At 45.0% G+C, this 16,162-nt stretch overlaps 1 protein-coding gene across 3 annotated transcripts in view; it reads left to right on the forward strand.

The window, feature by feature from the left end:
- Positions 1 to 6,673: 6,673 nt before the first annotated feature.
- The window catches only part of LOC125437717 (solute carrier family 22 member 15-like), a 38,055-nt gene continuing 28,566 nt past the window's right edge, over positions 6,674 to 16,162 (forward strand). The window contains exons 1-2 of one of the 3 annotated variants that reach the window (XM_048505581.1): positions 6,674 to 6,959; positions 11,588 to 11,734. In XM_048505581.1, the coding sequence (XP_048361538.1) occupies positions 6,876 to 6,959; positions 11,588 to 11,734 (231 nt within the window). In that variant the 5' untranslated portion in view covers positions 6,674 to 6,875. Of the gene's footprint in view, positions 6,960 to 11,587; positions 11,735 to 16,162 lie in introns of those variants that run through there. The other 2 variants (XM_048505580.1, XM_048505582.1) reach the window with 2 other exon arrangements.

Here is a 16,162-nt window from a genome sequence, read left to right on the forward strand (position 1 = left end):
TTTAGGTAGGAACTGATTTGTATTAGGTAGAAATAGGATTTGTAAGTTTCCCTGTATTTGTGCTTGTATGGAACCTCTTGGCCCAGGGCAGAAACCATCTCTGCCCCACCGGACTTATCGACCATTCACGTTAAAGTCCCCTGATGCACACGGACAAAGGAAACCTCAGCGAGCGCCTTGCCCTGCCTAATCAAGCCAGCAGGCAGATAAGGGGACTCCACGCCATCGCTTTTGCTTCTGACCCGGACACCTGAGAAAACCTTTATTGTGTCCCAGCCAGTGGACCGTCATGCAGCTTCTCCCTGCTCTGGTGAAACTTGAGAAGAGGATGCCTATCCGGACACTGGATTGGTTCCTGCATGTTGCAAATGAATGATTGGTTGTTTTGAATGGTGGTGGGCTGTCTTTGATTCTCCCGGGCTCCAGCCCGGAAGAAAGTGTACTTTAAGGTGTTTGTAAGGGCTGCTAGGCAGGGCAGTTGTTAAAGCGGAGGAGGTGCTGACACTTAGGTCAGCATCTCAATAAATCACTTTATTTATCCGAGCCTTGTCGGTCTTATCAGGTTCCTGGCTGCCGAAGTGGCCTTGGGGATACCTCTGGGACGGAAAGTGTTATCCTGAGCAGCGCGGTAACAGTAGCTACATCGGCTCTAGTAATAGAGTGTTCAGGTACATCTGCCTAATGAGGACCCACAACACAGCATCTGATGAAGTTAGCTCTAGTCCATGAAAGCTTAGACCGGAATAAAAAATGGTTAGGCTTTAAAGCCGCAAGACTCTTGTTCAGATTTGCTATTAGTTTTTCAAATCACAAACAGAAATGTAATTGAGATAGCAAGGCTTCAGAAGTTCACACGATCGCTTTATTAATCCTTTAAATACATGTTTTTGAAGCCAGCACACATGACAGGATTTTAAAAATATAAAAACTGCCCCTTCACGGAAGGATTTATAATTATAATATTAAATGGGAAGCAAAACAGGAGGAAGATATAATGAATAAACAAGGAGGCCTGCATGAAACTCCTGGATGGAGAAGTCTGGGGGAAAAAAAGAAAACATCTTTTTTCTTTTTTGCTCTTTCTCCTTACTCTCTGCATATTCCTCAGTGTGCCTTGTGGGGGCAGGAGATCCTATGGAGGAGGGCCCCAGTGGTCCTCTTCAGAATCTCCTCACTGCTCCCCTTCCGTCCCAATCCTACTACAGGGGTTTATCCACAGCTCAGGGGATGACCTTAGGAATCCTCCAATTCCTGTCCTTCAGGCTCCACGTGTGCAAAAGAGGGGCAGCACGTAATACAGGATTTAACATGAAACCAGCTGTTTATGAAGTTAATTGCTTCAGCTTACCATGGAAAGCATACTTAGTAGCCAAGTAGGTCACACTGAAATGTTATTAATTTCAGGGCCAGAGAAAAGAGCATCTGTGTGCCACAGGGTTACCAATCCCAGCCTGGAAAATTCCTCGCTGTCTGACAGTACTTCTAGGGGAGAGGAGAATCAGGGGAGGGTGATCAATGGGATGCCATGTGTCACCACCAAGGGAAAGTTCAACTCCTCCCCTTTCTGTGAGGCCATTTCCTCCCACCAACTTTCAAATTTCCCACCTCGTGTCACTCAACCTAGAAAAAAACCCTTCAAAATCATCTTGTTTTTTCAGCGTTAAGGAGAAAAATCGGGAGAGTCATTGGAGGTAATAACCAACAGCAGTCCAGTCTCTCTGTCAGACCCCAACTGGCCTCTGATCTTAAGTATTCTCGCAAGTGACTATCAGTCAGTTTAGTCTTCATGATGGTCCATCCTCCAAAGCTACCAGCTCCTCCAGTGGAACTGGTCTCTGGTTTGGAGACGAAGGTCGATTCCGTACTTGGGTTATCGACTTAAGTTCGAACTCGTTAAAACCTAAATTCTCCACTGTACTGGGATCAGCCGTGGTTTTGTACCAGCTTGTGATGTAACTGTCAAATTTCCGACTCCAGTTGGGAACTACTACTTTTTCAGGGAACCACGCTCGAACTCAGCTCGATTCCAGTAAAGTGCGGAATCTCTGGTGCCAGGAGTCACCCTTCAGCCAATCACAGCTGAGTGTTTCGGGCATGCGTACAGCTGGACAATCAAAAAACGCCACCGTCCCTCCATTCCTGTGGCAGTTTTTTTTAATAACGTGTGTGGGGATAGACGGAACATGGCGTGAACAGTAGCCAATCAGAACGGAGCGGCGAAGAGGCACAGGATGATTCCGCCCTCCGAGCTGGGATCAAGCTGGTTGCAGTGGGGAACAACAATGGCTTCGACCTAGGTTAGTACCCTTCTTAGGGAACTGGGTCGAACCTATTTTACTCGTGTGCGGAATCGCCCCAGCTGTACTTTCCAGAGAACTCCAGGGCTCTACCTTGAAGTTGCTAATCTTAATGTTCTAGTGTGATATAGTGCTGAGAGTGCTGAGTGGCTTTTAAAATCAGGGACAGTTGGGTTCAGATCTCTACTGTGGTCATGAAGTTAATTGAATAATTGTAGGCCAGTCACTGTCAATCAGTCTAATCTACCTTATAGGGTTGTTGTGAGGGTAAAGAGAAGAGAATGACATACGGTGTCTTGAGCTCTGTGAAGACTACTGAACTCCCCAAAAAAACTGTGCTGAGGACTGCTTCACATTGACTTGTTTTTGAGAAACTGATTTGTAATTATCTTTCTCCTTGCCGCATATCAGCAAACTGCTCTCATGTGGCAATCAGCATATGAACCACTTAATTTGCAAAATGAAATGCAGTTTGTATACATGGATTGAAGTATAGTAGAAGGCAAAACAAAAAGGGACTTAAAGCATACACACTAAATACGAAACCGACAGTTGAATCTTGGCAATACTCCCTCTGCTGTCAGAAATGTGATTTCTGTTCAAAGAAACAGATTTTAAAAGGTTATGCTGAAGAGATATATGAACCTATGATACTGCCTTACACCGACCATCAGGTCCAGCCCTATCTATTTTGCCTGGTAGCAACTCTCCCAGGCAGAGCCTTAGCAACGGGGAACAGCACCCGGGGCACGTGTGTGGCCCCACCACGCCCCTGCACTGGCGCACGCCCGGTGCAAGACATCCCCCCCGTTCCCTGGGCGCTACGCCACTGCTTCAGAGGAGTCCTTTTCCTGGATTGGCTATCCTTAACTCAAGGTGAAAATTAGGCCTGAAACCTTCCAGGCAATCTTTGTACTCTACCACTGAGCCCCGGCACCTCCCATTAATTTGGGTTGGATTTAAGTGCCAAGGCATGGAAGTGTGCAGATGAAAATGGTTGCTGAACAGGGACTGGCCTTTTCCCGGGGATTATGCTTGTCCCCCTTTCTTGTGCCTCCCTCTGAGGGCATCATGGCTCTATGAAATACTTGCTAGAACTTACCAATTGTCTTTGGCTCTGGAAAAGGAAGTTTGTGCGTACACGCTCCTTGACAGCAGCACCCAACGTACCTCTTCCATCTCTACTTGTTGCTTTCAGCAACAAAGAATTACTATCAGGGTTCAATGTCATTGATACAACATCTGCTCTTGATTTGGAAAGCAGAGGTTAGCAAGGAACATCACAGTGACAACAGCCAGAACTGGGGTAGGGTCAAAAGGAAAAGAGGCAATTGCCTCACCCAGGCTGCAGCCACTTCCCAATAAGAACATGCTAGATCAGACCAGTGGTCTGCCTAGTCCGGCACTCAGTTTCACACAGCAGCAGGCCAGTTGCCCTGAAGGCGGAGGTGTATCGGGGGGGGGGGGGGAATGGCGCCTGGAGACAACTCCTTCGGGTGCTACTCCTGCATTGGGGGGGGGGGGTGTCCCCACCGCCTGAGCCCCACCCCCTGGACTCCTTGCTTTCAAAAGCTCTGACTTTCAAAAGCTGGCCTGCAGGAAGGCGGAGGAGGGGAGGCTTGGTGGCATGCAGCTGGTGGCTGTGCAGCCGGTGCCCCCCACATGACCAAAAGGCGTGTGCCTGGGGACATGGGTGTCCCCATGTCCCTATAGGCAGTATACCTCTGCCTGGAGGGCTAAACAGGGCACAGAAGCTGAGGCCACTCCTGCTGCAGCCTCTCAGTATTGGGTGTTCAGAGGTTTGCTGCCTCTGGATATGGAGGCTCCTTTCAGTCACTATGTGTAGTAGTCATAGATAGACCTAACAGTTTGCCCAACCACCTTTAAAGCTATCCATGCTCATGGCTGTCACTACCTCCTCATAGTTAAATTACCTGTTTAGTAAAGAACCATTTCCTTTTGTCTGTCCTGAACCTATTTCACTGGGTGCCTCTGAGTTCTAGTATTGCCAGGGAGGGAGAGGGGCATAAAGCTCCCTCTATTAATTTTCTCCACCCCATGCTTTAATGTTATAAACCTCTTTCTGGCCTTTATAAACCTCTTATCAGGAGGGAAGGAGGCATGGTTTAGTCCAGGGGTAGGGAACCTGCGGCTCTCCAGATGTTCAGGAACTACAATTCCCATCAGCCTCTGTCAGCATGGCCAATTGGCCATGCTGGTAGGGGCTGATGGGAATTGTAGTTCCTGAACATCTGGAGAGCCGCAGGTTCCCTACCCCTGGACTTTAGTCCAATGTTGTGAGATCTCAGAAGGTAAGCCTGGTTGGTACTTGGAAGGGAGATCACCCAGAAAGACTCTGCAGAGGAAGGCAATGGCAAACCACCTCTGCTTCTCACTTGCCTTGAAGGACCCTTGCTGGACTCATCATCATAAGAATAGTAGTAGTAGTTTGGATTTATACCCCCCTTTCTCTCCTGTAAGGAAGCCCAAAGGGGCTTACAAACTCCATTCCCTTCTTCTCCCCTTAACAGACACCTTGTGAGGTAGGTGGGGCTGAGAGAGTTTGGCGAGAACTGAGACTAGCCCAAGATCACCCAGCAGGAATGTAGGAGTGGGGAGACAAATCTGGTTCACCAGATAAGGCTCCACACTCATATGGAGGAGTGGGGAACTGATCTGGTTCTCCAGATTACAGTCCACTGTTCTTAACCACTACACCATACTGTTGAGACTTAGCAACACTTCACATCTATAATGTCCCAGGTGCTCCAACCTCCTAATTACTTTGGTGACCGACCTCTATGCTTTTTCCAGCTCTGCAATAAAATGACCAGAACTGCATACAGTATTCTAAATGGGGCCACACACTAACATTAGAAGCAGGCTTTTCAGTTGCATGTTCTGAAAAATGGAAGGGCCCTCTCTACTTGGGAAGTATTTCTTGGTAGTGTACAAACTACCACAGCTGGCCCTGGGTATGAAAGGGTTCTATGCAGAGGTGTGGGGAGGGGAATGGTGCCTGGGGCAATTCCTGCTCTAGCAGCCCCCCCCCCCCCACGCCCCACTTACTTTGCTGATGGGAGCCTGTCAAGGGGCGCCTAGCGGCAGGCTCCCGTCAACAAGGTAAGTGCAGCACGCGGGTGGGCAGGGTGATTCTCCACCCCCCACGTGACCAGCTGATGTGCACCCGGGGACATGTGACCCCACATGTCCCTATGAGCGCTCTGCCTCTGGTTGTATGTAAGGTTGCCAGCTCTGGGCTGGAGAATACCTGCAGATTTGAGGGCTGGAATCTGGGAAGGGCAGGATTTGGGGAGATCTCACCTGGGTATAACACCATACAGACGAAGCTGCCCCTCACTCCAGCAGCCATTTCTCCCCAGGAACTGATCTTGATTGTTTGGCAATCAACTGCAATAGTGGGAGATGTCCAGGTGTTACCTAGAGGTTGACAATCCTACATGTACACCATCATCCAAACTGAAAAAGGCACTGGCAAGGGCCAGTCATGTGGGATCATTTATGCACAGTGAATCCAATGGAAGTCCAACTGGCGTCCAATGGGACTGACTCTGACTATAATTGTAAGCCATTATGAGTAATTCCCACTCAAATCGGTAGAAGTTGTCTGAGCAAATGGGATAGCATTGTATCTGTTTATAGGACTGAGACCAGGTCATTAGACCTTCGGCAAGTTTATAATGAGGTTCTACATAAACGAACACTGATGCAAAACCAGTTAAGCACTTGTTAACATCAACACATTCACTTCAATCAGGAAACTCCTGCTAAGCCTGAAGCCTGCAATCACTAAACCGCCGAGGGACTCCCGATGAACCGAGACTGACCCCTTTAGAGCAGGATAGTGCTAGAGGCGAGAACAGCATCACAGCCACGGAGCTGAAACTCGTGCACGTCGCCACTACATCATCCCATGAGTTTCACTCGTGAAGCCTTTTTAAACTTCACTCCTTGCCTGTAAATTGTCAGGCTGCGATCCTCACCCTTATTCACGCAATTCACTTACTTTTCGGGAAGGGGGAAGAGGAAGTTTGCTTTTTGGGAAGGAGGGGATGAACTTTGCAATAAAGGCAAAGAAGCGCGGGGGGGGGGAAGGAGTTTGCAATAATTAGTGTGCAATTTATTAGTTTGCAATGAATAATTAGTTTGCAATTTATAATTAGTTTGCAATCAACTGCAAACTCAATATCAAGAGTTTACAAATTGCACGCTCATTATCAAGAGCCATCTTTTGATTGCGTTTTGCACGTATGCAAGCCCCCTCCTGGACAGACCTTCTGACCCAGAAGCCTCTGCGCGCTGAGGCTCGCTTTCTCGAGAAAGCGGCAAAGTCGAGCGACGCTCCCTCTTGGCTCCTCCTCCGACGCCCGGCGGGAGTTCTGCCGGCAACCGCCAGGGGGCGGGCCCTTCTCCCTGGCCGGCCGCCTTTTTCTTTCTGCTGCCGCCACCTCAGCGTTGTGAGGATGACGCCACCGACGAGCAAGTGAGGTCACAGACCGAGGCCCGGCCGCCCGCTGCGTCGCTGTGGGGGATGCTGCGGGGAGGCCGAGCGGAGCCATGGAGCTGGACGAAGCTTTCGGCTTGGTGGGGGAGTTCGGCCCCAGGCAGAGGCGCCTCACCGCTTTCCTGGTGCTGCTGCAGGTGGGCGTCAGGAAGACCACCCAGCTTCTCTCCTGGGGGCCGCCGGGAGACCCCTCCCTTCTCCTCCCAGCTTCCTATTCGCTTCTCTCCTTGGTTGCTAGGCAACGCCGGAAAGGAATGGGGCGAGGGGCGAGTGGGGGTTGCCAGGGCAACAGACTGGGCGCTACGGTTCTTGCCTGCAAGTGGTTGAGGGGAATTGGCACCTCGACCTACCTGGGTGGAAGGGAGGGTCTCTGTGTCCGGTATACATTGTCATTCTAACCCACCTCACAAGGTTGTTGTGAGGGTGAAATGATTACAGGAGAGCGGTGCTACGCACCGCCGACCCTCTGGGGGGAAGGACCCAATGCCTTAAAACCAGAGGGATTTGGCCCTTCACTACTACACAGGAAAGCTGGTGTGGCACAGGGATTAGAGTGTCGACAGGGGATCAAATCCTGATCCTGCTATGTTTACCAGACACAAACTGTCAGTGGAACCTATTTTAGAGGTTGTTGTGAGGAAGGGAGAGCCACGTGAATGGCTGGAAGCTCTTTGGAGGAAAGTAGAAGACAGATGGAAATAGGAAGATCTTGCCTGGTATCCCAAGGGGGGCACTACTGAAAGTGAACAGTGTATAAGTAGGAATAACTTTTTCTCTGCAGGGGCTTCAAGGCAGGCAGACCTCCTGAAAGTAGTATGACATGAACAAAAAAGTCTTCACCTGCGGAATTTTGCCTGCTTAGGCACAGAAGCCCTAATAGGAAAAAAAACCAGCACTCTAAAATACACCAGGTGGCCAGCATAACCATATTTTCTGCCTAGTTGGTGCCTGGGATATTAGAACAGCTGGAAGGAAGGGGACATTTCACCAGCCAACCAACTACCACTCTGAACTTGTCATATGTATTATATTTTTAGCAGATCAGTCATTGGTTTCTCTTTGCTTGGCTTCTGAGGTGCGAAGCATGTACCACTCCAGCCACGCAATCTTGAACCCAACTTTTAGGATAGTTATGGTGGGAATGACAGGAGATGGTGGTGTGGGGAGAAGCAATGTGATTTTTTAAAAATATTGTACGCTGGTGAAAAGCAGTCTTTAATATATATGTAATGTGACTTGTTTAGAGGCCCTAGAAGTTCTCCCATCCAAGCAGCGAACACCTTAGCTACCTACTTAAGCTTTGGCATGGCTGTTACATTATGTGCCGGCCTTCTAGTCATATTTTAGGAATAAGAGTGCCAGCAGACCTGGAGAAACTGGCCTGTCCCTTTAACAGAGGCTTGACAGGGTAATATTTATCTTCATGCCTTGAACAGCTTACCTGCTTGTTTCCATGCATGAACAATCTCTTAAAGGGACAGGACACTTCTCCTCAGGCCTGCTTGCAACCCTTGCCTCTGGGAATTCTTTTCGCAGTTGTATTTTGCACTCTTTTTCTAAGGAGCTGAAGGTGACTTATCTCATATTTAGGGCTAGGTAATGAAACTTTGGTTGATTATGTGCACTTTACGTGCAATTATCTATGTAGATTATTTGTAAATTGAACATTAATTCTGAAGTGGAAAAACTTTATGTTTAGAAGATGGCAGTGTATGTCGTACAGTGGAACCTCGGTTTTCATTGCGTTTGGTTTTCATCGGTTTTTTCAGTGAAAAATGTGTCGCGGTTTTCATCGATTTGCCTCGGTTTTCATCGATTTGCAGTAAGGTGCAAAGATTTGTGGAGAAAAATCACCCAGACAAAGCTGTTGCAGCCTGTGTCTGCAACTTGTTTAATGACAATGACTTGCCCCATTTTAGACAAAGAGGCGTCAGAAACACACTTCTTTGGACAGCTTTCTGGTGCGACATTGGTCCACTGGCTCTGAAGCTGGTCCTAGTGTTATTGTTTGTTACTGTTTTCAGTATTAAACACTATTATTCACCAAAAATGTGTTTTGGTATGTTTTTGGAGTGCCTAGAACGGATTAATTGGATTTACATTGATTCCTATGGAAAAGTTTGCCTCGGTTTTAATCGGTTTCCGTTTTCATAGATTCTTTTCGGACAGACTACCAACAAAAACCGAGGTTCCACTGTACTTTGCACCATTTTAGAAGAAGCTCAAAGGACGGGAGGAAGGCTGCAACAGAATCCAGAAAAAAAAAGAACAAATTGAACAAAAAGCCGCTTGATAAATTAGAGGCACTTTCTAAGTTGATGAAAATGTGTTTTATTCCTCTGTACTTAACCACTCACCCATTTTATCCTTGCATGAACTATGTCGGATTAGGCCCAGTGCTGGCGAATGTTTGGCACTCCAGATGTTATAGACTACAATCCCCATCAGCCCCTGCCAGCATGGCCTGACAGGGGCTGATGGGAATTGTAGTCCATAACATCTGGAGTGCCAAACGTTCACCACCACGGAGCTAGGCTGAGAGCACCTGGCTTTCCTATGTCCAAGTCTAACAGTGACTTCATGCCAACGTGATTGGTTGGACGCCACTTACTTCATGTCAAGGTGATTGGTTGGTGGTGGTGTAGCTGTTTTAACCTTGCATTCTAATGTGTAGTAAAGAGATTTAAATCTTTATGATTGGCCTCATGTAGTTCCTTTGTATAAGGCAGGGGTAGGGAACCTGCGGCTTTCCAGATGTTCAGGAACTACAATTCCCATCAGCCCCTACCAGCATGGCCAATTGGCCATGCTGACAGAGGCTGATGGGAATTGTAGTTCCTGAACATCTGGAGAGCCGCAGGTTCCCTACCCCTGGTATAAGGCATCTAGCTGGTGACAGTTGAAAAGTTGCTTATGTAAAGTAGAGTTCTGTTGCTGATGTTGTCTTTAAGGAACGGTTTGTCGCAGTTTTCCGGTTTAACAGTACCTAGTGTTGTACTTGGAAATGCAGTTTTCATGAGATTTTTTAACGTCTGCATACTGTAGAGTGATTTTTTTTTGCCTCCTGATATCCTTGAAGTTTTACTTCCTGTGTACTTTAATGGTGGGTCGATCCATGTACAGGGATCTGGTTACATACATTTTATTTTGATGTGTAAATTGAACCTTTTTCCTCAGTCCTTTTTCATTTTGTGAAGATAATGCACACAGAGAAGATTAGTTAAAATATAGCCATAAAGAATATATACATCTTTTAAATTATATGCAATAGTGGCTTGTTTGAACATCCCAGTGTTAGGTCTCGAACCTTCAAACAATAAACCGACTCTGTATTGTTGATCAGTAGCATTTATTGATAGGCATCAAAGCACTCAGCTTGACAACACCAGTTCTGGCAAACCAGGCTTTTGCTGTACCCTTTATTCTGATGTTAGTCCCCCTTCCCATTTTCCCAAGAAATGAGGGAAAGAATTAGTTTGGAGATGAGGTGCCCCAAGGTTGGCGACAGATAGAGATAGAGTGCCACCTGGCATCCTGCCTCCACAAGATAATGGATGCAATTCCAGTTCTCATGAGACCAAAGTGTCAGGGGAAAGCCTAGTTATCTGCTCTGTGTGTGAAGCCATAAACTAAAGATCAAGGAAAGAATGCCACAGAATGGCAGTGATAACATATAGCAGGCTGGTTACATATATTTTGTATCAATTACGTTGAGTTAGGAATGCATCTCAATCACTTAGATACAACCCCCCTGACTCCCAGCCAGATGTCTGTACAGTCTATGCTACATATGCTGTAGTAGTTTGCAGTTCTCTCTGACTGGGTGTATTTGCAAACTTCTCTTCATAAATATGTAAAGCTTTTTTGCCATCTCTGGGATGCTGTTTACCGCCTGTGCGGAAACAGCTATGATACAAGGGTAGGTTTCCCCATCACAGAAACAGGGTCCCAAAGTACAGCTTTGGGGCTTTACTTTGCCCCATAGGAGTGAATAGAAGCAATTAATTTATATGGAAGAAAGTAGAGGCATGACTCAGACTTCCTTCTGTCCAGACACGCAGGGGGGCGTCCAGACATGCAGGGGGGCCGTCCAGACACGCAGGAGGGTGTCCGGACACGCAAGGGGGCATGTAATAATTATTTTCAGTAATCGGTAATAATCGGTTTCAGTAATCAGCAGTAATCGGTAATAATCGGTTTCAGTAATCGGTAATAATCGAAAATAGTAGGTTTCAGTAATCGGTAATAATCGGTTGCAGTAATTGGTAATCATCCGTTTCAGTAATCAGTAATAATTGGTAAAAATCGGTTTCAATAATTGGTAATAATCGGTTTCAGTAATCGGTAATGATCGGTAATAATCGGTTTCAGGGGGGCGTCCGGACACGCGGGGGGGGTGTCCGGACACACGGGGGGCGCCCGGACACGCGGGGGGGCGTCCAGACATGCGGGGGGGGGCTGTCTGGACACGCAAGGGGGTGTGTAGTAATCGGTTTCAGTAATCTGTAATAATTCGTTCCAGTAATTGATAATAATTGGTAATGGTAGGTTTCAGTAATCGGTAATAATCAGTTTCAGTAATCGCTTTCAGTAACCGGTAATAATTGGTAATAATCGGTTTCAGTAATTGGTAATAATCGGATTCAGTAATTGGTAATAATCCTATATTATATGTTTTGGTCACACTAAAGTGTGACAGAACGTTATGATCTTTTTTTTAAGTACTACTGATATACTTTAATAGACCATTTGTTTTACTTTCAAGGTGTTCGTGGCCTTTCAGTCTATGCTTATTTTGATAGTGGGAGCTGTGCCAGAATATCACATCAATGAGGAAGAGATTCCAACAAGTTCAGAAGCTCTTGCAAAGAGTGTTCGATTTGCTAATAACTTCACATCCATAGCAACAGAGGTAAGTTCATTAGGTTAATGTAAAACATTTTCCCGCATTTCGGATTTCTTAACCATATGGATTCAATGTAGGCCGTTGTCTTTTGAATCTTGCGAGAAAAAAATGTTTTTTCTGGATTTGTGCATGCTTTGCAGTTTTTCTTTAAATTAGTTTGTGGAAATTGCAAATAAAGAAGTCATTTGAACTAGAACTCTCGCCTCTAGTCTAAAAAGGTGCATATAGTTTAAACATTATTTCTTATTTCTGAATTTACTAGATTATTTTGAACTCCTTAATAATAAAATAGCAGGTTGTATATTTCAATTGTTCTTTTGTCAGATTGGAGACACATACTTCTGGTAGTATTAATATCTCCTTTTATGTTTGCTTTGGGATCTTTGAGCAATCAAGAGAGAGCTTCCTACTTTTCCATGTGCTACTATACCCTGTATACAAGATCTCTTTTCAGATACTCTTCCACCATGTGAAAGAAGCTGGAACAATCTTCATGTACACAATTTTACACGCATTGGGTTCTCCCTGGGTGATCAGGAAACCATTGTGTAGAAGTTTGGAGAGGGGACAATCACAGTTTTGTTCATCTCCCTTTCACGTGTTGAAAGAGTACTTGAAAAGGAATCTGGTGAGCAGGAAATGAAGATCATTGGCAACCATGAGCCACTGCATTCCACCCTGGTCTTTTTCCAAGTGCTGTGCCTCAATTTGCTTGGATTATTTAGTGCTAAACAACAGATAAGCATCATGGATCTCAGAAACAATAACAAAATCATGTAGAGGCTGAACAAGACAGTGTGTGTAAGCCAATTTGTGCAATTTAGGTTAAACACTTTTTGATGTTATATTATTTTTACATTAAAGGTTATTTAATGAAGTTGTGAATCTTATTACTCATTAAATTTGTACAATAATTAAATATTACAACAACCCTGTAATTTTACTTGTAAATAGACATACACCATAACCAACACAGCAACTTATAAACACAGCAGATCTATATTTGTCAAACACATCAAATCATAATTTGAGACAATTATAATTCAATCATAACAGTCTAACACAAAGTCTGCAGAGAATTCAAAGGTGAACAGGGGCAGGGATATGCTTCCAGGATATACAAACATTACAAACATAAACAGATTCCCAGAAGATTAAAGTTGTTTTGAGCCCTAAAGGTCTTCTATGGTGTTGGATAGAATTGTCCCTTGTATTGCTTAAACTGCATTCTATATAACCTGCTCTTCTCTCAGCACAGTTAGGACCCAAGGCAGGTAACAATCAATACAATTCAGAAATGATTTAACTTATTAAAGCTACCATTAAAGCAGATTAGTCAAAGATAGGGCTGCCAACTTGCCTGGAGAAAAATGTCCCGCTTCTTAATGTGTACAAATGGGCAGCTGAAGCTTTTCATGACGTGGAGGCATAAAACCAGTGGTGGGATTCAGCAGGTTCGCACCACTTCGGCAGAACCGGTTGTTAAAATGGTGCTTGTAAACAACCAGTTGTTCAATTATTTGAATCCCACCACTGGAACTGGTTGTTAAATTATTTGAATCCCACCACTGTATATAACATTACCTAGTTAAAGATGAGCACTTCTTTTCTCATAAGTTTAAGGCATATTATAAAATGTATATGTAAGATGCTTACTGTTATTTATTCTAATAAGATGGAAATTCATTTATCCTGTAGTTTTATTAGTAAATACTATCTATAGACCATGGGGAATGGTTATATCTTTTGCTAAACAGCAGCGAATAGGGAAGAGTCAGATACAAGCTAATTTCGGATTTTAAACATAGTTGTATTGTAGTTGTTTTATAAATATATATTATAACTGAACGGTTAAAGCCAATTAATCCATTTTATATCTTCTATAAATGAACGATCACGATAGAATGTAAAACCCATAGATGGCATATATTATCTCTTTTAAACTTAACACAGTATATAACCACATTCTTATACTTTATGCCAATAAAGGTTATTGTGATTGTGAACTTTTTTTCTCCTGGCAGTTGGCAAGCCTAGCACCATGTACCATGCACATAGCCCCATACATTCTTCCAACAGCTCTGTCTTACAGCCTTCCTGGAATAGGAGTCCACATCACTCCTTTCAGGAAGCAGTTCGACAGACTTGGGACAGCAGCAGAAAAAATCTGGGCAGCATCAGATCATACTCTTGAGACTGAGGGGGTTGCTTAGAGACTGTCTTGTGAGAATCTTGGGTTCAAATCAGAAAGAGTCGTCCTTCAGTATAAAATATACAAAACCATAAATAAGAGCAACACATTATGAAGAATAAGTAACTAAACAGTAACTGCTGGAATAAGTGAAATACTGGAGGTACGTGGGGGAGGAGAGGAAGAAGGCAGGTTTTTACCTGAAAGCAGATGCAGAATAAGGATATATGTTAGTGATTGTCCCTTGATGTTGAATTCTAGAAAGTTTAGGGTTACCATTTATTTTCGAATTGCAGTTGTGTAGAAAAATAATCATAGCTGTATGTTATTGAATAAGGGACCTTTAAAAAAAGATTTGTACTGGTCTCATGTTTCATTACAAACTGAAAAAAACTAACTTTCTTTTTAAACCACCCTTGCTTTTGTTCACTGAAAGAGGAACTGTGTAAGCTTATAGTAAAATGGGGGTGGAGCTCCAACTGACATCATTTGATAATAAATCCATATTGATAACACATGGAAAAATAAAACAAAAATTGCATGTGGGTTGGTGCTTGCCCAATGAACAATCTGTTTGCCCTGCAGTGAAAGGGAATATTGGTCAAGGAATTGGATCTTGGCAGCCTACAGCACCATACATTTGTATGGGCTCAGGTTCTGGTACTGTTACTAACATTTCACCATTGTTATTTGTCCCTGTGGTATAAGTACAATAGAGATTGATAATAAAACACTTTGTGAATTGGCAGGGAGTGATGAAAAGATATTGAGTATGATAAGGATTTTTGTTTGTTTTTACATTTCTCAAGATTGTGCTGTTCATCTAAGGCAGGGGTCAGCAATCCGCGGCTCTTTCATCCTTGTACTGCAGCTCCTCAGCGGCGACACCAACAATGGCAAGTTGCATGTGGGACCCGGCGAGCTCTCCTCCTTCCCCGCCCCCTCCTTCCTTCCTTCCTTCCTCCCTCCGGCATCCTTTCCCCTCCTTCCCTCATCTGGCGCCTGGGCAGGGGAGGAAAGGACGCCAGAGGGAGGAAGGAAGGAGTGGGCGGGGAAGGAGGCATGCTCGCCGTATCCCAGTGCAGCTTGCCGTGGTTGGTGTCGCCACCACTATCTATCCCACCTGCTTGGCTTGGGAAGGCCAGGGGCGGGGCTTGGGGAGGCGGGGCCAAATGGCACTTTGGGTACTAAAGGTTGCTGACCTCTGATCTAAGGAAAGCAAAGGTATATAGTTTCCTTGATGAGAAAGTGGACAGGGCTGGTTGGGGTTTTTCCCACAAGGCTTCTGATTAGCAATTGGAGATTTGATTGGTTGTCAAGATTTTTTTTAAAAAATGCTCTTTGACTGCACTTCTGCTACCGCATAAGGCTCTTCACTGTGTTATTGAAGGTGAGCTGTGGCAGCCGTTTTTTGGCTGACTGGCGTTCAGCAGCCATTTTGTGACTGCCCTCACCACACCATGTCAGGTATCAAAAGGTGTCCTCGGGCTCAAAAAGGTTGGCAACTGCTGTTTTGGCCCTTCGCCATGTGATTCTCATTTGTTTCCTGGAGGGAAAGACAGCCATGTAGACATTTGCATTATGAGTAGTGTCTGGGTTACAGGTTTTTTTCCTGCTTCCCTAAATGCTCATAACGATATATTAATATATGAACATAATAACAGAGGGTTGACTTTTGCAAAGAACAGTACAAACAGGGTGTCTTTTTGGCTCCAGCTCACCTCCCCTGTTCTAGTTCTGTCTTTCCTGATGATCAGGAGGATTTTTAAAAAGTTTATTTCCAACAACCCTCTATTTTAAAAGAAGCCTTTCTCTTCTCTTGTGGCTGTGGCAGCAAGAGACAGTGTGTGGAGGAAGTCTTGGGACTACTGAGTCTTGGGACTACTGAGTGTGATGAGATTTGTGCCTTCAAGGTTGTTGATGGGCAGTGTTAAGAGAATCGGGAGAAGCAGAGGCCCAGCTGAGTTCAGCAGGCAAACTGCATTGCAGGCTGTGGGCTGCCTCCTCACATGTAAGCAGAGAAATGTGAGACTACAAGCCTGCAGAACAGTGAAGAGTCCCGAGGTAAGCATTCCATGTATATAGTTTCAGAGGGCAGTGGTGTTGGTCTGCACTAGATTCAAGTTCAGCCTGTAACACCTCTGGAACCAAAAATCCAGTAGCACCTCTGGAACCAAAAAAAATTGGCAGCATGAGCTTTGGAGCATCAACATCTCCTTTGTCAGACACAGTATTTTATATTA

Source organism: Sphaerodactylus townsendi, linkage group LG08 (assembly GCF_021028975.2).
Source record: "Sphaerodactylus townsendi isolate TG3544 linkage group LG08, MPM_Stown_v2.3, whole genome shotgun sequence".
In the NCBI taxonomy this organism is placed as follows: Eukaryota; Metazoa; Chordata; class Lepidosauria; order Squamata; family Sphaerodactylidae; genus Sphaerodactylus; species Sphaerodactylus townsendi.